Below are 24,322 nucleotides of genomic sequence, written 5' to 3'. Positions count from 1 at the left end.
AACTACTCCTTCTGTGCATGGGCACAAAGACGAGACCTGTTGGCTTTGACTGCTTGTTCTGTGCATGGGCACAAAGACGAGACCTGTTGGCTTTGACAATGCTTGTTCCGTGCATGGGCACAAAGACGAGACCTATGGGCTTTGACAATGCTTGTTCCGTGCATGGGCACAAAGAGGAGACCTGTTGGCTTTGACAATGCTTGTTCTGTACATGTGCACAAAGACGAGACCTGTTGGCTTTGACAATGCTTGTTGCATGCATGGGCTCAAAGACGAGACCTGCTGGCTTTGACGATGCTTGTTGCATGCATGGACACAAAGACGAGACCTATGGCCTTTGACAATGCTTGTTGCATTCATGGACACAAAGACGAGACCTATTGTCTTTGACAATGCAAGACGAGACCTGTTGGCTTTGACAATGCTTGTTCCGTGCACGGACACAAAGACGAGACCTGTTGGCTTTGACAATGCTTGTTCTGTACATGTGCACAACGATGAGACATATGCGCTTTGACAATGCTTGTTGCATGCATGGGCACAAAGACGAGACCTATGGGCTTTGACAATGCTTGTTCTATTAGAGACCTGTTGGCTTTGACAATGCTTGTTCTGTGCAGGGGCACAAAGACGAGACCTGTTTGCTTTGACCATGCATGGGCACAAAGACGAGACCTATGGGCTTTGACAATGCTTGTTGTATTCATGGGCACAAAGACGAGACGTATGATCTTTGACAATGCTCGTTCTATTCGAGACCTATTGGCTTTGACAATGTTTGTTCCGTGCATGCCCCTTTTATACCTGAAGTAAACTTGCCTGCTGCCTGTCCATAGGGGCTATGGCGGGGCGTTCCTTGGAATGTGCCTGTAAATCTCGGGTGACTTTAGAGGTGTATAATGAACTTCCTGGACATGTATACGCCTCCCGGTCAATGAGGGAGGAAAGGAATGTTGGGGTAATTAAAGCTGGGAGGGGAAGTGAGGCCGAGCGTTGTTTATTTACATATATATTGTGCTTGTTTGGCAAAAAAGGCAAATGAACAAAAGGATGCCGGGTATTTGAATAAATGCCTTTATTGTATTTAAATGTATTATATAAATAAAATAAAAATGAAAACAAAAATACAGCATGGTATTTATTATTGTGCTCAAGATTTTCGTATGTTTTATACCATAAATGTACGTATTCATTCATGTCTGGTAGTTGGATATAATAACTGAATATAAACTATGAATACAAAAATTACGTTTTATCCAGATTGCATACTTTTGTTTGTTTTTTTACCAAAGATTTTGTTGCGAGTGTTTGTATGTAGGTATGTGTCTGCACTATGTGTGTACCCGCGTGTGTGTGTATGTATATGTATGTATGCGTGCGTGAGAGACCACGTGACAAGGTTTGTGTGATCAAACAAACTGTGTTCACAGGAGTGTTGTGTGAGACAGGCTGGAAGAGAAGAAAGACCAAAAGTGAAAACAAAACAGGAAATTGAAAGCATGAGGGGAGAGAGAGAGTGAAAGAAAGTGAAAGCAAATCAAAGTGGATGAAACAATAGGAAGAGGAGCACTAAATAAATAAATACGAGAAATAAGGCTATGAAAAAGGGAGTAGAAAGAAAGAAACGTACCCGTCTATGAGCAAGTGAAGTATAGAAGGAAGGAAATATCCACGAGAGAGGAGATGAAAGAACGATGAAATGGGAGAGAAAAGGATGTAGAAATAACAGGAGATGAGAAAGGAGGATAGAGGAAACGAAAGAAGGGAGGAGGAAGGCATGCGTAAGAGTGCTCGTGCGTGAGAGGGGGTGAATTGGCAATGTAGTGAGACTTGGGGTGTCTGCAGACACTCGACAACTGTGATCAGCTATTTTAAAGAAAGTGCGGACTCTGCTTTGGCTTGATAACGGCCTGCACAAACACACGTGCCTTCAAGGTCAACAAACTGTGAAGGGCACCCTGCCCCGAACTCGTCAAGATGATAAAACTGAACTGGCAACGGGTTATATTAATTTAAATAAGTCTTTGGTAAAGCGCTGTGCCTTGATTGCAAAGACAACAAACCTGACCATAAACTAACCAAAGAGTTCAGCCAAACGGGGTGAAAAACTCTTATCCGGCAGTCTGTACACAGGCCCAGAAAAGCACTAGTCAATAACTAGTCGCTGCCAAGGATCGTAAAGAGCCAAAGGAGCTCTCGGCATTGCTGTGGCGGGGAAGCATTCCTTTGAAGACTGATGTGGCGGGCGGGGGAGCGGCAGCCTTTCCTTGAAGTCTGATACGGCGGGCACGCGATAGGCTGGCAGCACTGTAAACAAGTCTTTGGAGGAGGGCTGATTAATGCGATGATGCGAGGCGGCTCGGGGAGCAAATGGCAAGCACGGGCACATGCACTCTGCGTAATCCCCCTGCCAAAGCCCCTTGTTCAGCTTTCGTGATCCAACTCTATTTGTCTCGAGCTGCAATGCGCTTGCGCATTGGCAGGTCGAGACCTAAAAACTATTAAAATAGTTTCCCACCTTTGCGTGTGTTACCTAGAACCATATGTGGGCCCACTGCCCCAGTTTCTAAATGCTGCTTTTGCTCATAGTTGCTTTGGAAATGGCTCTTGTGTTGCCCAATGTTTTTAGAAGCACTTTAATAAGAGAGCGCAAAAGTGATGGGTGAATATGCAGCAGTCTATCTTAACCATTTGTAATTACTCTAGACTTATGCCGTCATTTTTTCTCAGCCATTTCAGACCAAGGCCAACTAAATGCAAATCAGTCTTGGCTTTTACCCATAAGTAAAGCCAGTACTGAACTAATAGGCCACTGCCCTTCTAAATGCTAACACAAGCAACTCCAGATGTGTCTGCCTTATTGGTTTGGTGCAACTTCAGTTCCCTGTGGTACAGTTACCTTGCGACTCATTTATGGGTGTTCTACCATAATTAAGGATGACTGACAGCACATTGCATATGACAAGCTCTTCTGTGGTTGTTCAAACATTGCCATCCATCTCAATTTCTACTAGTTAACTACTTCTAACTAAGGTTGACGATTGAAAGGTGGATGAGACTAGGCGCAGTTGTTGCTATACCACGAGAGCTTAGAAGCCAGGTGAAGGCGAGGACTCACGTTAGGAGTACCCCAGCATCCGTTTCTACCCCGGGGCGGCCGGTATGGTCAACTAGGCTGACTCTGGTTAACACAGAACAAGTGTCCAAGAGTGGAGTGGCAGCATATAGTGCAGCCCTGATGAAACTGCCAAAACTGTGGTGGCAGTGAAACATGTTGGCATTTTAAATAGGTAATGGTATGCAGGAATAGCTACCAGCCTTTTTATTGGTACAGCACACCTCCTTCCCTATGAATAAAATTGGTTAAGGGATTTGGTTGCTGTGTTGTGTGCACTACTTTATGTTTTGTGTTTGTCACTAGCAGACGCTTCTGCTTTCCACTGTTTGTCACACTCCTTTGGTTGTTTGTTTTGGACACTCCTTTTTAGGTTTCGCTGGGGGGCGGAGCCGTCAGGCTCCTCCTCCAGAGAAATCTGTAGTTTCTAGTATGGGTGACTTGAACACGCCTCTCTGCTTCATTGGCTAGCTCCATAAATGGAGGCTAGCCATTGGAACAGAGAGGCGTCCGTCAATGCCGGACCAGACACGGGGGCGTTCCCGAGAATCTTTGGCTTTTGGCTACGTCATGATACGTCAGCCAAAAGCCGGGAACGCCCCCGAGAAGAGCTGGCCCGATCGCTGTGCTCATCGGCACAGATTCAGGGGTGAGGGGAGACCCGTGGTGTTTCCCTGTGCCTTATAATCCCCCGTGTCGATCTGCTGGCGAGGAAGCAGGCTGACCGCGATCTGCGGCCCGAAAATCTCTGGCCGCTAAATCACCGTCGCGGCCCGGGGCCAGAAACACCCTCTGCAAGCTGTGTTCGTGACCGGGAGCTGCGGTAGCTGAGATCGAAGCCGCCGCGCTCCCATTGGCCACAGGAGTCGAGCCCCCTCACTGACGCCGCGACGGGATTGGCCCGTGCGCCGTCGCGTCACTACTGAAGCTGTGCAGGGATTGGCCGCTCAAGGTTCGTCATCGTGGGTTGCCCCGGGAGCCGCACTGCCGTTGGCTGACTCCCGGGTGGTTGTGAGGGCTCGCCTGCAAAGCAGCGACCTGATTGGGCCATCGGCGGAGGAGCTGCACCTGAAGCACGATGCAACGGTTTGAGAACATTATTTCTCTAGAAAAGTAGCTGTGTAAACAACTTATTTGCTGCAGATAGACTTATATAGCAGGTCTATTTTTTTGCCCTGTTGCCCAGAGGTTCCAGATCGGACACGACATGTCCAAATGTGACAGAGGTCCCGTTCGGAATGCTTAACTTCCTGATTACCCATATTTAGGCTCATTTGGGTGGGCATAATATGAGACAAGGAAGTATTGCCCATGTCATTCTTTGCGCGCGTGGTCACCAGGGCGCAGGGGCTTTACCTGGAGGTGTGGAGACCGGTGAAGGGCCGCTTGTCTGATCCAACCACAGATCGTGTTTTCGGTGCACGGACACGCTCCATATACTCGGGCCTCAGGGCGCTAGCCTCGAGGTGCTCACGAGGATGACAGTAGTCGTGTTTTCACTCTGCGGCAGCCAGGGAGCTCCTGTCTGGGGCTTTGGACAACTCGTTGACCCCGTGGTGACTTAGTGCACAAGGGCGAGAGCAGATACGAAGTGTTCGCTAGTGAAATCCAAAGCCTGGCCGCATCTGACGTGCCAAGTGAGAGTGTGATGAGCGCGAGACATCTTGCTTCGGGGCCATAGAGCAGGAAGACGCGGGGCACGCGTGGTGTGTGTGTGTGTGTGGGGGGGGGGGGGGCTGCACAGGGTCATGGGCGCAGCAGCGGAACATGGCAGTGTTACCTGGTGACGGCGGGTGGGTGGCTCATAAAGATCCTTCAGTTTGAGGCAGGAGTCGCCCGTACGGCCTCAGCACGGCTCCTGGGTGCAGCCCGGAGTGGCTCTCTCCGATACCTTTACTGTACGCCCCAGACCGGTTGAAACGAGGAGCTGCCTGGGGCTCAGGGTAGGAAGTGGTGCGCTCAGCAGGTGGTCGCCAGTTTACATCAGTTGCAGTCATTCGGGGACAGGGTGAGACAATGCCCGTGGAAGGAGCCGCTGTATGTTGGTTGGTGCTGTAGACTGCCGCGCTCTGGTAGAAGTGACCGTGTTTCCAGCGGGTGGCTTCTCTCGCCCGGAGCATTTATTGTGCTTTCTGCAGGTTGGCGCCTCCTCCTTCTCTCCTGGAGTCGGTCGTGTTTTCGGCCAGCCGTGCATTGCAAGTGTATTGAGTGCATTTCCGAAATACATCGTGAGTTCGGGTCGGGGTTATATTTCTGACCGTAGGGCAGCCCCTAAGCTGTTGTGGATGTGAGTCGTGCTGTGAACCGCCGGGCCGTGTTGTGCAGAAGTGTAAGCCTACCAGTCTCGCCACTAAGTATCGGGCATGTTTCGTGGAGTGTTAGGAGCGGATCACGGCTGTTGCTTGTGTTGCTGTGATTTGTGGCGGGATAGGAGTCACGCCCACCTAAGGTTTCCTCCTGCAGCTATTGATGTTCTGTTTAACAGACCCCCGGAGAAGTGTCAGTACGCCTATCCGGTCCTCAGAGCAGAGCACCGGTCTGAACTGGCCGGAGTCAGACAAACCTACACCTCCGGATCTCCGCTAGATTGCTCTCCGGTGGCGCTCCTTCTACTTTGTATTTGATGTTGTTGTTGCTAGGCAACCAGCATCTCTGAGATCGCCATGGGAACCAGACAGTGTATTACACATAGCCCCGCCAGGCCTGAGTCTGAACCTCTGCTCGAGCACCCGGAAGATGCTTCTCCTTCAGCTGATGAATCTTTTATCTTTAGTGGTTGACTCGTTCTCAGGCACCTTCCCTCTCACGCTAGTTTGATTGTTGTATTACTCACATTTCACAAATACTAACAACTTTTACGAGTGCAAATCAGGAAGGAATAGGGGAAACGCATGATGGAGCGTGTTCACCGATACAACAGTCTCAATTAGCAGACAGAGCTCTTTGGAGAGCCGCAGGCCCTTCTGGCGCCTGTGCAGTCGAGTACCGCTGCCTGACTCATCTCAAAGGAGATGCTTCGCTGAGAGAGATGTGGTTTATTAATGAGAGTTTTGAGGACAGTTTCTTCCCCCAATGCAGAGTGAGTTAAATGATTGGGTATATATTCATTTACTTAAGTACAGTTTTTTACATGCCAAACATCGGTTTGCAGATGCAACAAAATGTTTAGGAAATTATAAAGCAAGGAACAGGGAATAGAATAGTTAAATAGTTGGCAAACAGGACCTGCTGAGTCAGATCCTGCTTATGGGCCCATAGACAATACAACTCCCCCCTCTCTGAATCTAGCTTTAAAGAGGCACCTTTAAGTGCATAACATGTGAGACTTAGGGCTGCTGTTCGTCACCCCCTTTCCTTCACGCCACAACCAAATGCAGTATCCAACTATGTATGCTACCAACTCTGCCAGCCTGAGTGTCATCCTCCTCCTTCGACTCCCTCAGACAATGGTACTGATGCTTGCTATGGTCAAACCATAGTTGTATTACTGTAATGTCCTACACATTGGTTTTACAAAAATAGCTCTCTGCATATTTCAATATTTCTAGAATCATGCAAGACTTTTAACATTCGGTCTGAAAGCACAGGGCAATACCTTCTCATCTACTCCTTCCAATAGATGAGACATCTAAATTCAAGATCCTGTACCTAATGGAGATGGCGCTGCATTTCATAGCTTTTTCTCCAAGGGATTACAGCTTTGTCCCATAAGCAAATGGCTTAAGACTAATCACTTACACAGAATCTGCTCCCCTTCAGCCTGGCCGAATGCACAAAATGTGGAGGTAAGTCTTTATATGAATCATCAACATTCTCGAATGCCCTAAAACCACATCTCCAACTTTTAAAAAACCTTTTGAAATTGGATCATAGCACTGCACATGCTTGGAGCAGCCAAGCAACTTATTGCACAATATTGGAAAAAGTTAGAGGCGCCCCCTATCGCTGCTTGGTATGTGCGCTTATGGCATGTCATAACCATGGAGCTCCTTAGAGCGCGAATACAAGCATGTGATACCCGCTTCACTGCAGTTTGGCAACCCTTAGTTAAGTATCTCTGTAAGGTGGAGCATGCCCGATACCTGCCTGCCAAGCTGCGAGCGCTGCGCCTTTTCGAAAATGTTATCCTCCCGTCTGACCCTGGCAAGCTGCTCCCGCAATAGGCCCAACCCAGCGCGTGCTCTCCAGGCATGGAGTGTAATGTTCCTCACTGACCTGGATCGTTGACCCCGACTATCCCACTCCTTCTCCTCCAACCCGCCCACGAGTCTGTCTACCTTTTCTTTGTTTCTTTGTTTCTTTCGCTTTCTTCTCTTCTGGGCCTCTTGCCCTTGTTGCAGTATTAACGGTTTTCAAGGGTCCTGCGAAGCACCACAACTAATTGATATTGCCTGTAAAAGTTTACCATGCGGCCGGCCCATCACAGGTTGTAGGCGACATGCTGTGTTTAAAAAATTCCTACACTATTGCTCTCTTTTTTTTTTTAATTATATGCTGCGCGGCCGGCCCTACATGGGGTTGTGGGCATAACGCTGTGTGTATCTGACCCGATGTTCTGTTTCTACCGTGTAAAATAAAAAGATTTGAAATTAAAAAAAACTTTTGAAGCTCAAGTACATCCTAAAGACTTACTTCTTCCTTTCTTCCACCCATGCATAACAAACGTGCTTGTCTATGCCGCCAGTGTTTTGGGCCGTTAAAGAGGTATGGAACCACCATGCTTTTGGGTCCGCCTCACCAGCCATGCCTTCTGCACAGAGCCCTCCCTTTTTGGGTTTCGCCTGCAGAAGGCTGCGCTCTGCGCAGCTTTTCGGCGCAGGCGAAATCCATTGTTTACAATAAGGACTTCAGGAACGTCCCCCGGCTCCCATTGGCTAGCTCCATAAATGGAGGCTAGCCATTGGGTGCCGGATCTGTCCGTCAAGGCCGGACCAGATTCGGGGGCGTTCCTGAGAATCTTTCGCTTTTGGCCACGTCATGCGGCGGTGGGCGGGGCTTTTTTTTTTTGTCTCGTCGAGGTTTGTTTGGGCCATTTGGCGGCCGACCGCCGGCCGAGGAAGTCCAGGTGAGTGGTTCCTTTCCTGTCCCCCTCCCGTTGTCCGTTCCTTTCCCAGCCCCCCCTCCCGTTGTCCGTTCCTTTCCCGCCCCCCTCCCTGCTCCCGCCAAGAGACTTTCCAAATTATCTACAAATCAAAATTTTTTATAAATATGTTGCGTTACTTTAACTGATCTGTATTAATAGTCTTACCAACATAAGCATGTTAATAACTATCACTGCTCATTCTGGTTTTCCTGTTGAAACACAGCTATCAGAGTTTCTGTCGGTACCTTGCGTGACACTGCGCCTTACGTGCCTTTCCTTGGTATCTATGGACGCGAATTGCTTCGCTTCCGTAACAGACGGGAATGCTACGAGTATGCGCTGTAAGCGCCTTCCTGACTGGATGCCTGCCGACATTTTGTTTCCCCTGACTGCGGCTCTTGAATCTGCAGAGCCTGCAGCGTTTATACTGAGAGGTCTGGGACTTTTCTACTCTGGGCTCGCTCTCTCGTTTGAGAGACGCGCTCACCTGTCAAAAGGAAGCCATGGAGGACGACGGGCAGCCGAGAACTCTGAGTTTTGGAGTTGTAGTGCTTCGGGGAATAGATATACACATATTTATATTTGTAGTGTGTCATTCAATATATGGTGCAGCTTTCGGACAACTGATATTAAAGCGTCTTGTTGATGTAGCTTCCTCAATACAACTATACATATCGGTAGAGTAGCTACCTTTCTGTTTCGACGGGCAATGATTTGAGCCCAAGGCTGCATTATAGCAACACTAATATATTCTGGAAGTTAGAGTTTTTATTCGCTTTTATTGACCTACTTTGATTACCACTCTAGGCACTACGAATTTTTGCGTTTAAAAACCCCGGGTCGGAAGTACTGACCTTAAATTGGGGATGTGAGGAGGCGAGTTACATGACGAGGCAGGGTTCCTGAGGTGAGACATGTGGTATATAGTGAATAGTTCATTTGGTGTTCAAGTGACACGAACGGGACTGTCTTGTCACGGCATGGAGTAATGCAAATTTGAGGTTGTAGTATAACGAAGGGCATTCAGTAAGAACATGTTAAGCAGTTTTGTTTAATGAATCTAGACGGAGGGGACTTTTAGATTGTGTCGTTTTGAAGTTCGTGCATTATTCGTGGCCCATTTTGATGTATGGTGGATTTGCATCGTTCTTCATGTTTCACAGTTTAGTACATATTATAACGTACCTCGGTTCAAGTGCCTTGTGCACGTTACGTTTCTATTCACTTTAATCGCTTATAGGAAATATGAGCAGTGATAGTGGCGTACTGACCGCTATGAGCCTATTTTAGTATACATGCAGTTTGAAGTGATCAAAAACCTCATTTCGTCATCAGTCTAAAATGTTTAGGATAATCAGTACATAATTATCTGTGAGCTACCTTTTACTTCTCTCAATTGGTCTCACATTTGCGAAAGTTAGAGCTTTTGGGGTTGTAAATGGCAATGTGTGGTTTTTTTTTTGCAATGGACTGAACATTTAGAAAATAAGTGCACGCTATGAATAAAGGAACCTTCTGAAAAAAAGTGGTTGCATAGGTTTCTGACTAATGGTAGCCCTTTGGGCGTGGGGAGGCTATTAAAAGCTGCAATTTGCAACCAGTTTTTTCTGCTTAACAGAAATAGTAGAATTTATTAATGGAATGAAAGGTGGTAAGCATAGGGTGGCATGCTAATGTTCAGCACCACAGAGAGGAGCACGGGCATATAATAACAAGCATTTACAATGCAACGGTTTCGCCTTTGGAAAAGTTTTAGCTATTGGCATTGGATGACAAACTTTTTATTTATGTGTTGGTTTTGAAAACAGATAAATAAATGGCATTGTCATTTACAATGGCAATAGCTCTAACTTTTCCAAAGGCGAAACCATTGCATTGTAAATGCTTGTTCTATTTTCTTTGAGAAACAAGTGACTACCGATGATGAGACAGGGGCTTGTCTGGGAATTACATACCAGTTACCCCGTTGGTGGTGATTCCGTGAGGTGTCATTTGTTTTCTCACACATTTTTAGGTCTCGGCTAGCCGCGCGGAAGCGCGTCTCCGCCGAGATCTTTTGTCAGCGAGTGTGCTCCCCAGGAGACACTCCTGGCCGCGCGCAGGCGATGCTAAACTGGCACGCGCATAAGTATCCCACACGACACACGCATGCGCAGAGATAGAAACACACACAGGAGCGCACGCACATACATACAGAACCCCCCCACTCATACACACACGCGCACGCACACACACACACACACACACACACACACACACACACACACACACACACACACACACACACACACACACACACACACGTGCACCGGCCCTCCCCCTCCCCCTTTAACTTACTGTCGCAATCTGGGGGACTCCGCTCTCCGCACGGGCAGGTGGTAGCTCCTTTCCCGGGACTCCCTCTTGGTCAAGGGAGCCCCGCAACACGTGTGCATCGTCCTGTTGTCGGCCCCGGGGCTCTCCACGCTCGCAGGAGCCCCGGGCCGCTCGACGCATTTCCTCCGCCTGCCTCCTCTTCCGGTCCGGACGCGGCTCCGCCCCCGTCACAGGCGACCTTGCCTGACTTCCGGTGCGGCCGCGGCGGAATTCCGGGGGCAGTGGGAGTTACTCCACCCCCCTCGAGAGTGCACGTGAGCTCGTAGTATGTATATTCCGACCATAATAATGTTATTTACACAAGTGGCGTGATTTGGGAGATAAACTGGTACACTGCGCGCACGTGTTATCCACACACGATTACAGCTAATATAAGCATTTCACGTAAACTCGCATATTAATATAGATATTATATCTGTTCCTTCCTGAATCGTTCTCCTCCCTCTTTTTCATTTAAAGAACGAAACGGATACTGAATTCTGGACTTTTGTTAGAAATGTTCTTTCCTGGACCTCTGAGCCCCTCTTTAAACCGACCATGTTTTGCGGCTGTATTTTGCAGCAGACAGGTAGGATGGGCGTCTCTCTCTGCCACTGCACTGGCAATTAACTCCTTTTGAAAGCACATCTTGCTTTCAATCTCGCATGTAAGGAACCTCATCCCCTCCCTAATTCAATCTGACACTCGAACCACGCTACTGTCAGATGGACCTAATGCAGGAGTTTTTTTTTTAGAATTGGAAGGAGAGGGAACGAGACGATTAGAGGGAGAGAAGGAGTAGTACGGGAACTGATAGAAGGAGATGGGGGCGTAAGGGAAGCAAAGAGGGAGCATGAAGGCAAGAAGGCAGGACAGACGGAAAGAAGGCAAAGTCGGAGAGGAGAGTGGGCGGGCGGGAGGATGTCAGAACAGAGAGCGTGCGGAATGAAGAAATTAAGGAGGAAACCGGGAGGATTGGAAACAAATGAGAAATGTAGGGGCGGGGAATAGGTGAGCAGGATGCGGGAATGAACAGATTTCAGAAAGTAAATGAGCCAAATTAACAAATAAGGAGATTGAAATGAAAAGAATGAATAAAACCGAAACAAGTAAACAATTATGATGTACAAGTAATGCCAGGAAGGCAGAATAAAAACAATATGACAATAGTATGAGACGTTAAACACAGAATAATCAATGAAGGCGATAAAGGATAAATGTAGAGACATAAGAGAGAAGGATGCTGCAATGAACAGATTTCAGAAAGAAAGGAGCAAACAATAAATAAATAAATAAGGAGAGTAAAGCTAAAAAGGAAATTAATAAAACCAAACGACGTAGCCAGTTAAAACCTACAATGGTCGAAAGGTAGGCAGTACAAAAAAAACAAAAACATGACAGTATGAGAAGTCATGCACAAAATAAGCAATGGAGGTGACAAAGGAGAACATAACGAAGAATGAATTGCACAGAAGAAGGGCGTGTATTACAGAAGAAAGAGATCGCAAGATAAAATATAATAATAAGAAAACAATAAACAAGTGACTGAAGGACGAAAAGAGATAAGGTAATAGGATATCAAAGTAGGGAATATATATACACTCATATTTTTATTTGACAATCTTTTTATTAGCAATATCATTGTGTACTTTACAGAATATACTAACAAAAACACAATGCAAGCGTTTTGAGTCGTACACACAGTTACTACATGTGTAGAAGCGTCTAGTAACATTACGTTTTGATTTTATCATTTATTCCAACTACTTGAAACCAAACTCCCCCCACCCTTCCCTCCCACTCCCAGCACTCTGTAGTGAGTGCAGAGTGCCGAGTAGTGAGTAGTGAGTAGTGAGTGCAGAGTAGTGAGTAGTGAGTGCAGAGTGAGTGTGCAAAGTGCAGACTAGTGAGTGCAGACTAGTGAGTGCAGACTAGTGAGTGCAGACTAGTGAGTGCAGACTAGTGAGTGCAGACTAGTGAGTGCAGACTAGTGAGTGCAGACTAGTGAGTGCAGACTAGTGAGTGCAGACTAGTGAGTGCAGACTAGTGAGTGCAGACTAGTGAGTGCAGAGTAGTGAGTGCAGAGTAGTGAGTGCAGGTGCAGAGTGCTGTGTATTGGCAATGTAAATGACAATGCCATTTATTTATGATTTAAAGAAAAAAAAACAAATGTCATGAGCAATGCCAATAGCTCTACCTTTAATGATGCCGAGACCATTGCATTGCAAATGCTTGTTTCTAAATAGATATTTGTCCAACATTGTTGGTGAGGATAATTGGTATTGACTGTGTAGGGACAGACAATCTGCAGTTTTTGTTCTGTGTTTCTGTCAAGGAAGTTGAGCCTCTTTTTACACAAAAATTGGGACGCAGCGCAGTGAAGTACTCCCTTTTAAAGTACAAGGGACTGGAATAGTTATCAGTACATTTAGACTGGTCTATTTTTGAGTAACTGACACATGTGGACGTCCGTTCGACAGGGTCTTTTGTTGTAGGTCTAGTTTTGAGTGGAGGGCGACCCTGTTTGATTCCCTCTATGCTCCCTTTGATAGTTTGACGATTGAAAGGGACAAGGCCTTTCTAGATTGCCCGCCCCCATTTGTTGTTCTGTTACCATGCCGTATGAGTGTCCCAGGAAAATGTAATTGCAGCATTGAAACCCATGGAGGATAACCATGTTCTAGAAATATTGTTAAAGGTAAGTAACTCTTCCTTTGTGAATCATATTGTTAACGGTAGCTAGATGGATTTGCGGAGGGGAAATAATGTGACCATCTTTGTAGTTTCAACTTGCCTCTGCAACTAATTAATGCATTTTCTTTCTGCTTTCCAGCTGATGAGGCAGCAAATGAAGAAGATGTTCTTGGAGAAGAGACTCAGGTAACTATATTCTACATTAGTTATTAGGTTTGTTGTTCACAAGTATGGCCATTTCTCTCCCAAGCCAGCAATTTTTTTTAGCAATATATAATCATACTTATGTGCTGTTCATTGAACTTAGACATTAGAAGACAGTAGGGGACACATTTCTTGTGTACTTGCATGCTTCCTGCATTACTGCTGCTCCTTCGTGTTCCTTCCTCCACACTGGCTTTCAAACCTCCGCCTTGATAGTTGAAGAGCAGTCGGCCTCTGGCCTTGCCTGTTCCTCCTTCCAGTCGGTAAAACAAGAGGAAAAAATAGCACAATTCCATTGAAAAGATACTTATTTGTAATCTTCTTCGCCATATTTATTCCCTTTGAATTCCTTCAAGTAGAATATCTCTGCTCTTATGCAAGATCCCGGATCACAGCTTTTCAAGATTTAAAAAATATATATATTTTCCAATCCGCGAAATACACAGAAAGCAAGACCAAATTGGCAAAATACTTACCTTTTTTTTAGTTACCAATTTTTTTTATCCCACACTACTTTTGACTGAGGCACCACTTGAAAACAGTGCACTAAACAAAAAAGAAAGCAGAAATAGTACCCAATGTAATGACACTATAACATAGTAAAAGCTAATCCTACTTGTTAATGAATCTTGAAAAGCTGTACCAGACATTTAGGCAACTAATCAAAGAGCGGGCAAGAAAAGATAAGTTGGGATCCCCCAACTTCCCTGAAATTACGGTGTATATAAATCCGAGAAGGGTTTCCCTAGAGTCCAGTCTATCTGGGCGGTACCAGAACATGAGTAATTTTTACAAGAAAACTCTCACCCTTCAGGAAATCCTGGAAGCATGATTCATCATACATGGCAGAGGATTGTCACCACCCTGATATGACACCCTATGTTGCAGCTTTCAATGAGGTCTGTGCGCTAGACACCACGAATAAGATGGGCTGGATCAAGCATGTTAAAAGCCTTATGTCCAGCATTGGTTTACCAGGACATAATATTGGTTGCCTACCAACCCATTTCAGAAGACAGATCAAACTACTATAATGGGAATGGGTTGACAAAAATGCACGCTTTAATAGTAACCAGGGCAGACTAACTGAAGAATTCAGAGACTTCAAAGTCAGCCGCTCTCTAGAAAGCTACCTCGACTCAATCAAGGTGCCGGCAGACAGGAAGTTCTACATTCAATTCAGGCATGGTAGTCTGCCAATTAATGCATTTACAAATTCTTGGCTGTCCTACAAAGCCCAGCCTAAGGGCTGCCCTTGTGGCCCCTGCCTGCACAAAGCAATAGGCCATGTCCTCTTTGCCTGCACAGCATATGCAAAACCCAAGGGTAAATGGTTCACCCCAGTTTGCAGACAACTTGGGACTCGATTCTAGAGTGGCCCCTCCACATACTGAAGTCAGATGCAAGCCCCTTGCAGGGGAGGGGGTGGGGGGTCGGGGTGGGGGGAGAGCCGATGGAGCAGGGAGCCTGAACCAGAACTCCTGTGGGTGCCCCCCCCCCCCTATCAGGCCATCCTGCATGCTATAGGTGAGCCCTCTGTACTAATCGCCTACCCTCCGACCCCTGAAGTGCAGGGGCACTGACTGAGTCTGTCAAACAGGGCGGAGAGACACGTCTTTACCGCAAAATCGCACCCGACGGAGGACCCGTGAGGCCAGCCAAGATGGTGCCCACGGTCTGAGCACAGTCTTCTGAGGGACACCAAGAGACTGCCTACGGAGCTAATTGTGGGCCCGGGATGACGAAGCACCGGGCCCACGTAATGTTGTGGCCAAGGGTAAGGATCGACAAGTGGTAACGGGGGAGCCCGCCATAGTAGGGGAGCCACAAGGTACGCCAAGATGGCGACCGGAGACCAGATCCGCGAAAGACGCCCAGAGGCTACCAGCTAGACCCAGCGGGACACAGAGCTGACTACAGGTCTGCGCTGACAGTCTGGCCCTAACACCCGCAGAGCACAACAAGAAATAAGGGGGAGTGGCACCCGGACGACAACACTGCGGGAGGAGGTGTGGGTGCCTGGCGGGGGAGAGTCTGATCTTGGCCTGGACATCGCTGCGGGCGACCCCGGTACGACATTCCTCGATCTCTCCAAATGGGCGGCGGAGCTTGATAGTCTGATGTACTGTGACCGGCCCACCTGGCGCGGCCCGTCTGCCTGGTGACGCTGCTATTTGTCCCCTGCTGCTGCGGGCCACGCGGCCTCCTTGGAGAACCCATCTACTGATGCAGGAGTGGTGCAGCCATCTGGTGAATGGGGGCTACCCGGGACTGTGGGGGCTGCCCCCGGAGGTTGAGGCGCTCCTGCCTCAGTTTTATCCTGCTTCCCCTTTGTGGCCTCCGCAAGAGGTGCCAAGTTCCACTCACCGTGATACGGCGTTACACCAGTGGCCCCCTCGTTGGGCGGCGGTGATTGCACGAGAGGCTGCCGGAGGAGCGCTGGCCCCCTTCGCCCTGACTCCTGCCGTGGCCCGGCTCCGCTATATCCAGTATTGGCCCGTACAAACTCATCAGCCCCAGTGCTGATCAAGGCGCCAACCGCAGTGCACACTGCTGAGATAACGCCACACTATCTTGCTGAGGCCTATGATACCCTCCCACACACATCGCCTCAATCCGGGCGCTAAGGGTATCCCCAAGGGACACTCAGACACCGCTGCACAACCACGTATTGTTGCACTGGTCTGGACTACTGCTGATAGCGAGGGGGTGGGGGGGCGTACACGCTATCACCGCCACCTTTTCGGACCGTCTCCTTGCCTGTGCCACCTGCTGCGTTTCTCTTAAGCTGCCTCTGGGACTCACAGTGAGCACCAGCACACCAAGCACCTGGCCCTAGCTGCTGTTACAGCCCGCAGGGTCCTCTCCACAACCACCATCGGAGACTGGGCGCCAATGCACTTGAGGCTCTTGACTCCCATAACGGAGCGGACTCCTGCCTAGCCACCATGCTCTAACGAGGCTTGCTAACCTCTACTCATTGCAACTCTGCATCCAGACGACTGGTCCCCTCGCCATCACCTCAGAGCGGCGGAGCCCTGCTCACGCTCTTCTACAACCGACGGGCTGTTTGGTGACACCGCGGCAAGAGCACGTGGGGAGACGGGGCTACGCTGCATTGTGGGGCACGGGTGCCGATAGAGGGAGGCATACAGTGGGATTATAGGCCCCAGCAGTGTCCGGCTAGAGGACACAGGGAGAGGTCCCACCCCTGAGCGGGTCTGACTGGGAGAGACGGGAGGAACGGAGGCCCTCTCCAGGCGTTGACAACCAATATGGGGAGAGTCAACAAAAGGTGAGACACAGAGCAGCAGGAGCCAGCTGGAGGGGATGCTGGAGTATCGAGTCTACACACAAAGGGGCTCGTAGTGAAAACAGTTTAGCTCAAGATGACTTATTACTGCATAACATCCTGCAGACCATGGAAATGTCCAGGACGGCCGTAGAATCTAATATTGATATGCTCTGTGAGGATCTGGGCCTACTTCGGGCAGAACACAGGAAGCTGGCAGACTGAGTCACGTCAGTGGAAAGGAGATGTCGGAGACCTGAAACCGCAAGTATTACCCCCAGGTCCCTACGTCCTCGACACCTTCCTTACAATATGAGATTATCCTATCTCTGACAGAAAAAAGAAAAAGAAGGAATGCTGGACCTACCCTCCCCCTCCCGCCGGGAGTACAAAAGGGTACATGTCCCAGCATTCCCTCTGTTTCTTTTTTCTGTCATTCTGACAGGGATTGCTGTGGCGCGTGGAGCATGGATTCGGCTCCTGCGCCGAACTTACCTTCCGCTGGGGCTTCGGTGTCCTCGGCGGCGTGGATGGCCTCTCCCTCCCTGCCGGGCTTGGGGGGAGTGGCGCGGGCTTCCTTTTGGCGCTCCTGGGGGTCGCGCTGTGCTGTGGGAACGCGTGGACCTCGCGTCTGCCCGATGGCCGCCCCTCCTTCCTGCCGGGCTTGTTTGGGGGCGCGGCCGAATTCGCGTCTGGGATTGGCTGGTTGGATGTTGCCTTCCTGTGACGTCGATGCCTGACTTCCGGTTTGGGACAGGGTCAGGCGCTTCTGCCCGGTCGTTTTTCCTGATTATTTAAACGGGGGCAGCTGGTGAGTACCGCGTAGCGGTGTTTCTTTCCTGTGCATTTTTTGCTGATTGCTACTGCCTCCTGGGTTGTTCCTTGCTTCAGGATGGGGAAGAGTTCGAGGAAGAGGCGTCATAGGGAGAGGTCCTCCTCTTCTTCTTCTTCTGCCAGTGGGTCACGTTCTCCTTCTCCTGCCCGGTCCAGACGCCGTGGTGGGGGTGGGGATGCGCGCTTGAAGCGCTTGATCAGGGAGACCCTTACTGAAATGGGTTCTGGTGGTGCCGGTCGCAAGGTGACTGCTGCGGCTTCCGGTGATTCTGCTTCTTCAGCTGACGAGTCGGCTGGGGCTGGTGACTCTGAGCTGAAGGGGAAGTATATTGAAAAGGACGCACTTCCAGGTATCCTGATGCACGTGAAGCGGAATATGGGCTTTGCTGATGACGCTGTTCCCAGTACTTCTGGGGGTTCTTTACTCCGCCAATTCCAGAGTTCTGCAGCGGTGGATGTTCCTGTTCATCCCTTTATTAGGGATGTCCTGAACAGGGAGTGGGCGGATCCGGATCGCATTATGGTTCCGCGTTTTATGGCCCGTCTTTACCCACTCCGGGATATGGCTACGGATCTTCCTGATTCCATCCCCATTGACTCGTTTGTTGCGAGTTTGGTGGGTCGCACTTCCTTATCTGAGGACGCTGTGCTGAAGGACCCTGTGGATAAGAAGGCTGACGGAGCACTGAGGAAGGTTTATTCTGGATCTCATCTGGCCTTGAGGGCTGGTGTTTATGGTACTTATTTGTCGCAGTCGCTGCTGTCTGACATTAAGTCTCTGTACCAGTCAATGGACGATGCCACGGACTGTTCTGGGCTTCTTGAACACATTGAGCGGCAGGTTGAACTTCTGTCCGATGTGTCTTTTGATGTAGTTCGAGCTGCTGCGCTTTCTGGTGGGGCCTGTGTGGCGGCTCGGCGCAGTCTTGTTCTTAAAGACTGGAAGACTGACTCTGCGCAGAAGGCTTGTGCCTTGCGTTTGCCTTTTCAGGGTTCTATGCTGTTTGGGGGGGAGTTGGAGACCAAACTGCACAAACTGTTTAAGGAAAAGAAACATTTGTCTTCTTTTAAAGGGTCTGCTTCTGCTCCTGCTTCTTCTGCCCCCTCTAAGTCTAGATCTTTCTTTCGGCCTTCCTTTCGTGGCAAGTTTGGGAAGGGCCGTGGAAGGTTCTCTGCTGGCGGGGGTCGGGACCGTAAGGCTAGGTCTCCCCCTCCCCCGAAGCCTCGCTCCTGACTCTTTGGCTGTGGTTCCCGGGTTGTTGGTAGGAGGGCGGCTGCGCTTCTTCCTAGATGCCTGGGTTCAGTCATGTTCAGACGCTTGGGTGTTGGATGTTCTGCGGGAGGGTTACGAGGTGGAGTTTTCTGTTCCCCCTCCAGATTCCGGCCTCCGCCCGACACCCTGGCCTGCTTGCCGGTCCAGGAGGGACCACCTGGTTCAGGGGGTGGAGGATCTTCTTCGGAAAGGGGCCATTCAGGCGGTTCCTCCTTCGGAGGTGGGGTCGGGCTTTTATTCCCTGATTTTTCTAGTGCCCAAGAATACCGGGGGTTTTCGCCTGGTCCTGGATTTGCGGCTCATGAACCGAGGGGTGTTGCGTATTCCCTTCCGCATGGAGACCTTGCAGCGGATCATTCCGTTGGTTCTGCCGGGTCACTTCATGTGTACCCTGGATCTGCAGGACGCCTATTATCATGTTCCGGTGCATCCAAGGTCCCGTCGGTTCCTGAGATTTTGTGTTCAGGGGTGCCACTTTCAGTTCCAGGTTCTGCCCTTCGGCCTTCGCTCTGCCCCGAGGGTTTTTACGAAGGTTGTCGCCCCCTTGGTTGCCTGGCTTCATCTCCGGGGGGTGATGGTGTATCCATATTTGGACGATTGGTTAATCCATGCTCCCTCTCGGGCCCTGCTGTTGGAGGCGAGAGAGTTGGTATGCTCGGAGTTGAGGCGGCACGGTTTTCTGATCAATCTGCCGAAGTGCCACCTGACCCCTTCGCAGGATCTGGTGTTCATTGGGGCTCGGTTTCGCACGGACCTCAACCGGGTGTTCCTACCAGAGCCTCGGGTGGTGACCCTGTTGTCCCTTGCTCGCAGATTCCAGGCGGGAGGTTCCTTTCGGGTGCGCCTCTGGTTGCGTCTTATGGGTCTGATGGCAGCGACTGTCTTTACGGTGGCTTGGGCTCGGTTTCACCTCCGCCCCCTGTGGTGTTACCTTCTGTCTCTCTGGGATCCGTTGTCCCGCGATTGGGAGTGTCTGGTGCCGGTGTCTCCTGTGGTTCTGCCTGCACTGCTTTGGTGGTCGGATCCGGGCCATCTGTCTCAGGGGCTCCCCTTGCAGCCCTCTCCGTCGCTGGTGTTGACAACGGATGCCAGCGCTTTGGGGTGGGGGGCGACCTTGGGTTCTCAGTCCCTTCAGGGTCGCTGGTCCCTGCTGGAGAGTCGCAGGTCTTCCAACTGGCGGGAGTTGACTGCTGTGTCCCGTGCCGTGATGGGGTTTCGGGTGTGTTTGATGGGCAGGAACGTCCTGGTGCGGTCGGACAATATGGTGTCGGTGGCCTATCTCAACCATCAAGGGGGGATTCGTTCGGCTTCCTTGAACGCAGTGGTGATTCCGTTGTTTTGTTGGGCGGAGGGTCACCTGCTGTCTCTGACTGCGATTCATATCAAGGGGGTGGACAATTGTGCGGCGGATGTCCTGAGTCGCTGCTTTCCGGCTCCTCTGGAGTTGTCTCTCACCCGGGTTGCGTTTCGGCTTGTGTGCGGGAGGTTTGGGCGTCCCTTTCTGGACCTCTTTGCCTCCCGGCTGAATGCGCAGCTTCCTCGCTTCTGCTCCAGGTTTCGGCAGGAGGGTTGTTGGGGAGTGGATGCCCTGTCGGTTCCCTGGCCGTCCCGCCTACTCTATGCCTCCCCCCCCCCCTGGCGCTGATCCCCAGGTTTCTGTCCCGACTGTGTCTGGAGGTTAGGGAGGTGGTGGTGGTTCTGCCCTTTTGGCCTCGGAGGTCTTGGTTTCCGACAGTGCGTCTTCTGGCGGTTCGGGGCCCGTGGTTCCTCCCTCTGTCCCCGTCTCCCCTGCGGTCCTCACCGCCACTGTCTCTTCTCCGCTTGCGGCTGTCGGTGTGGAGGTTGAGAGGCAGGGGTGGCGGCGGCGCGGATTCCCGGAACATTTAGCTGCTGCCATCCAGAGTTCCCGTAGGCCTTCCACTCTCCTGTCCTATGATCGCCACTGGGGTAACTTCAGTCGTTGGTGTGCGGCCTTGGACCTTTCCCCTTTGCACTGTTCTTTGCAGGCGGTGCTTCAGTTTTTGTGGGAAGGTTTTGAGAAGGGTTTGGCTGTGTCCACCTTGCGTGCCCAGTGGGCGGCTGTCCGGGCTTTTCGTTCCCCGTGGGGTAATCTGTCTGATGATGAGGATTTGGTCTCCAGACTGCTCCGTGGTTTTTCTCTGTCTCGTCCGGTTTCCCGGCCTTCCTTTCCCCTGTGGGATTTGCCCTTGGTCCTTCGGGCCTTGATTAGTCCTCCATTTGAACCGTTGTCGGAGGTGGATTTGAAATTTGTGACCTTGAAGGTTGTGTTCTTGGTGGCCATCACGTCTGCCCGACGCCTGGGCGAGTTGGGGGCCTTGATGTCACGGGAGCCTTTCCTGTCCTTTTCGGAGGGCGGGGTGGTGCTCCGCCTTGATTCCTCCTTCGTGCCTAAGGTCGCTTCTCAATTTCACCGGTCCCAGGAGTTGGTCTTGCCTGAGTTGAGTTCTGTTCTGGATTCCCCGGGTGGTCCTTGTTGGTCCTTGTTGGATGTGTGCCGGGCTTTGCGTATTTATCTTGAGCGCACGGCGGCTGTCAGGTTGACTGACTCCCTGTTTGTATCTTTTGGGGCTGCTCGCCGTGGACGTAAGGCTTCGTCTGTGTCCATTGGTCGATGGCTGAAGCAGGTCATTTCCTTGGCCTATTCTCTTTCTGGGTCCCCTCCTCCTGTGGGTGTTCAGGGTCGATCTACAAGGGGGGTGGCGGCCTCCTGGGCTGAGGTCCGGGGTGTCCCTCTTTCGGAGATTTGTAGGGCGGCCACTTGGGCGTCTTCTAATACGTTCATCAGGCATTACCGTCTCCTCAATTTGCTGGGTGATGATGGCGGTTTTGCTTTGGGGGTGTTGGGTTGTGTTCGCCCATGATTTATGTTCTGTGCTCAATAAATGCCTGGTTTTTGCTGTACTGGTTGTTTGTTGTGTTTTGTGGGATGAATGCCGGGGTTTTGCTTTGGTATGTCTCATATTGTAAGGAAGGTGTCGAGGACGTAGGGACCTGGGGGTAATGTCCTATTACTTACGGTAATCTTCATTACTCCGGGTCCCGTAGTCCTCGACACCTTCCTGGCTTCCCTCCCTCCCGCCCTGTTTGCCGGCCTTCATCCTTTGGCTTGGTATTTCAGAGGGAATGCTGGGACATGTACCCTTTTGTACTCCCGGCGGGAGGGGGAGGGTAGGTCCAGCATTCCTTCTTTTTCTTTTTTCTGTCAGAGATAGGATAATCTCATATTGTAAGGAAGGTGTCGAGGACTACGGGACCCGGAGTAATGAAGATTACCGTAAGTAATAGGACATCTGCGTCTACCACGAAACTCACGGACATCGACAAAAGGGTGCATGTGCTGGGACTACGGGCCGAGGATGCCGAAAATAGGGCAAGGCGCAACAACATCAGAGTCACTTGGCTACCAGAAAAAGCTGAAGGGAACAACATGGTTACCTACCTCGAACTGGATCCGCACGGAGGTGGCAGACGAGGGCCTATCGCCTTATTTCGCCCTGGAGCGGGCGCACAGGGTTCCTGCCAGGGCACACCCGCCGGGGAGGCCGCCGAGACCAGTGGTGGCGCGCCCCCTCTTTTACAAGGACATAGATCATGTGCTGAGCCAGGCTTCTTAAAATAGATAACCGTAGCTCTGGATCTTCCAGGACTTTTCCTGGGAAGGGCAGCGGCAGAGAGCTTCCATTGTTTCAGCCAAACGGAAACTGCGACAAATGGGGCTATCCTACTCCATTGTGTTCCCAGCTAAGTGCCAGATAGCACACGCTGAGGGGACCAAGTTCTTTACTACACCCCAAGAAGTGTGGGACTGGATTGAGGAGCAGGGACCGCAGAACCGGAGAAACGAAGGCCGGGACTAGCCAGAGAAGAATTCCATGATGTCCCCTGGGAAAGTGGGGGGAACCAAAGTGCCTCCCAAAACTGGAGGAATCTCGACGAGCCAGGGAAAAGGCGGTTGTGGCAACAGCATCCCTGAGGACTCCAGGCCCACGGGCACCTCCTCACTATCCAGGGAGGAACAGAGAGACTCCGACTCGGATACCAGCTCGAGCACGGTGGGAGACGTCAGCCAGACCCTTCCTGAAGGAACTCCTAGAACGGCGGACGACTTAATATGATGGACACCTAGCACGCAAGTACCCGCTGGACACTTGAACTAGGGGGGGTGACGCGCCCTGATTAGGGTTTGATATGAGCGAGGGAGGGGCACATGGCGGACGATACGAGGTCCAACCACTGGATAGGTGGGTACCCGGGGGCAGGCTTTTCTCCTTGTGAGCATTAGCCTAGCCACTAACCGCATTTCGGACACTTGTTTGTTTCTACGCTAGAGCGCAGTTTGGGTGGGGGAGAGTTTCTCACTTGTCCTGGGGAGGGGGTGTTAATAAGGTTTTATTGTTTTCAGTTGGGGGCACTGCTGTCTATACATTAACGGGGACATGGGCTGTAGCTGGAAGGTTCACTCCACCCAGAATATGCCGCTGGAAGCAAAACCAGGGCGGGGGGCAAACTGAGGTGGAGACGATTATTTGTAATGCCAAATCGGAAGGTATATAACCTCCTCTTTTGGAATGTCCAAGGGATGCACTCCATGCACAAGTGCTACAAAATCTTCTCCCACCTAAATAGGCTAGGGATCCATATAACAGTGTTGTAGGAAACGCACACTTTGGCTTCTGAGGGGGCGGTATTACACAGTAGATGGAGAGGTCAGGCTTACTATACTTCCTCTTTGGCATCTGCCAGGGGGGTCCTGGTATGGATCAGGATGGCCTCCCCTTTTAGCACACTGGGCCCAAAGTCGATCCAGAAGGCCGGTATGTGGTGGTCACAGGGAGAATGGACGGGCAGGATGTAACGCTTTTAAATATTTATGGCCCTAATGCAGAACAAGGAGCTTTCCTGGAACAACTATCTGGGACTCTGGCACCGTACATGACTGGGTTGATCATCATGGGGGGCGGGGTTTAATTTTATTGCCGACCCGGATCTTGACCGGTCCTACCCACCACTCAGGGATGCCCATTTCCACAGAACAGCTAGGATGTTCAGGAACGGGCAATCTCACTGGGGGTTGGTGGACATGTGGAGACGAACCCACGAGACAGGGAATATTCCCACCTCTAATGTACATGTCTTACATGTCCGTCTAGACACCTTTTTATGTTCAGCAGATATGCATACACTGCTCCACGGCACGGAATACCTTACTCGAACTGTGTCCGACCACAACCCGCTACTGGCTTGACTGCTTTGAGGGCCCAGCAGCAACCCATTCCCATGTGACGCCATTAGCCAGAGGCCCTGGAGGATCACGTGTTTTTACATGAGATCAGGGTTCATACTGTTACATATTTTGCAGAAAACGCACAGTCCACGGACTCCAATAATAGGGTTGGCGGACCCGGAGGGGCAATCTCTATATAGACAAGATGCCATCAATAATAGATTCTG

The 24,322-nt window shown here is 50.4% G+C and overlaps 1 protein-coding gene across 2 annotated transcripts in view; it reads left to right on the top strand.

The window, feature by feature from the left end:
* SARNP (SAP domain containing ribonucleoprotein) overlaps nucleotides 1-24,322 on the top strand; it is an 852,488-nt gene that overhangs the window by 154,972 nt on the left and 673,194 nt on the right. For both annotated transcript variants that reach the window (XR_015309775.1, XM_086964011.1), the window contains exon 3: nucleotides 13,387-13,433. Coding sequence is in view for 1 of the 2 variants with exons in the window: in XM_086964011.1 (XP_086820137.1) it covers nucleotides 13,387-13,433 (47 nt within the window). In the remaining variant the exon portion in view is untranslated. The remainder of the gene's footprint in view (nucleotides 1-13,386; nucleotides 13,434-24,322) is intronic.

The sequence above is a fragment of the Lissotriton vulgaris genome, chromosome 1_1 (assembly GCF_964263255.1).
Source record: "Lissotriton vulgaris chromosome 1_1, aLisVul1.2, whole genome shotgun sequence".
Lineage (NCBI taxonomy): Eukaryota > Metazoa > Chordata > Amphibia > Caudata > Salamandridae > Lissotriton > Lissotriton vulgaris.
This window is presented reverse-complemented; position numbering and strand designations above follow the sequence as displayed.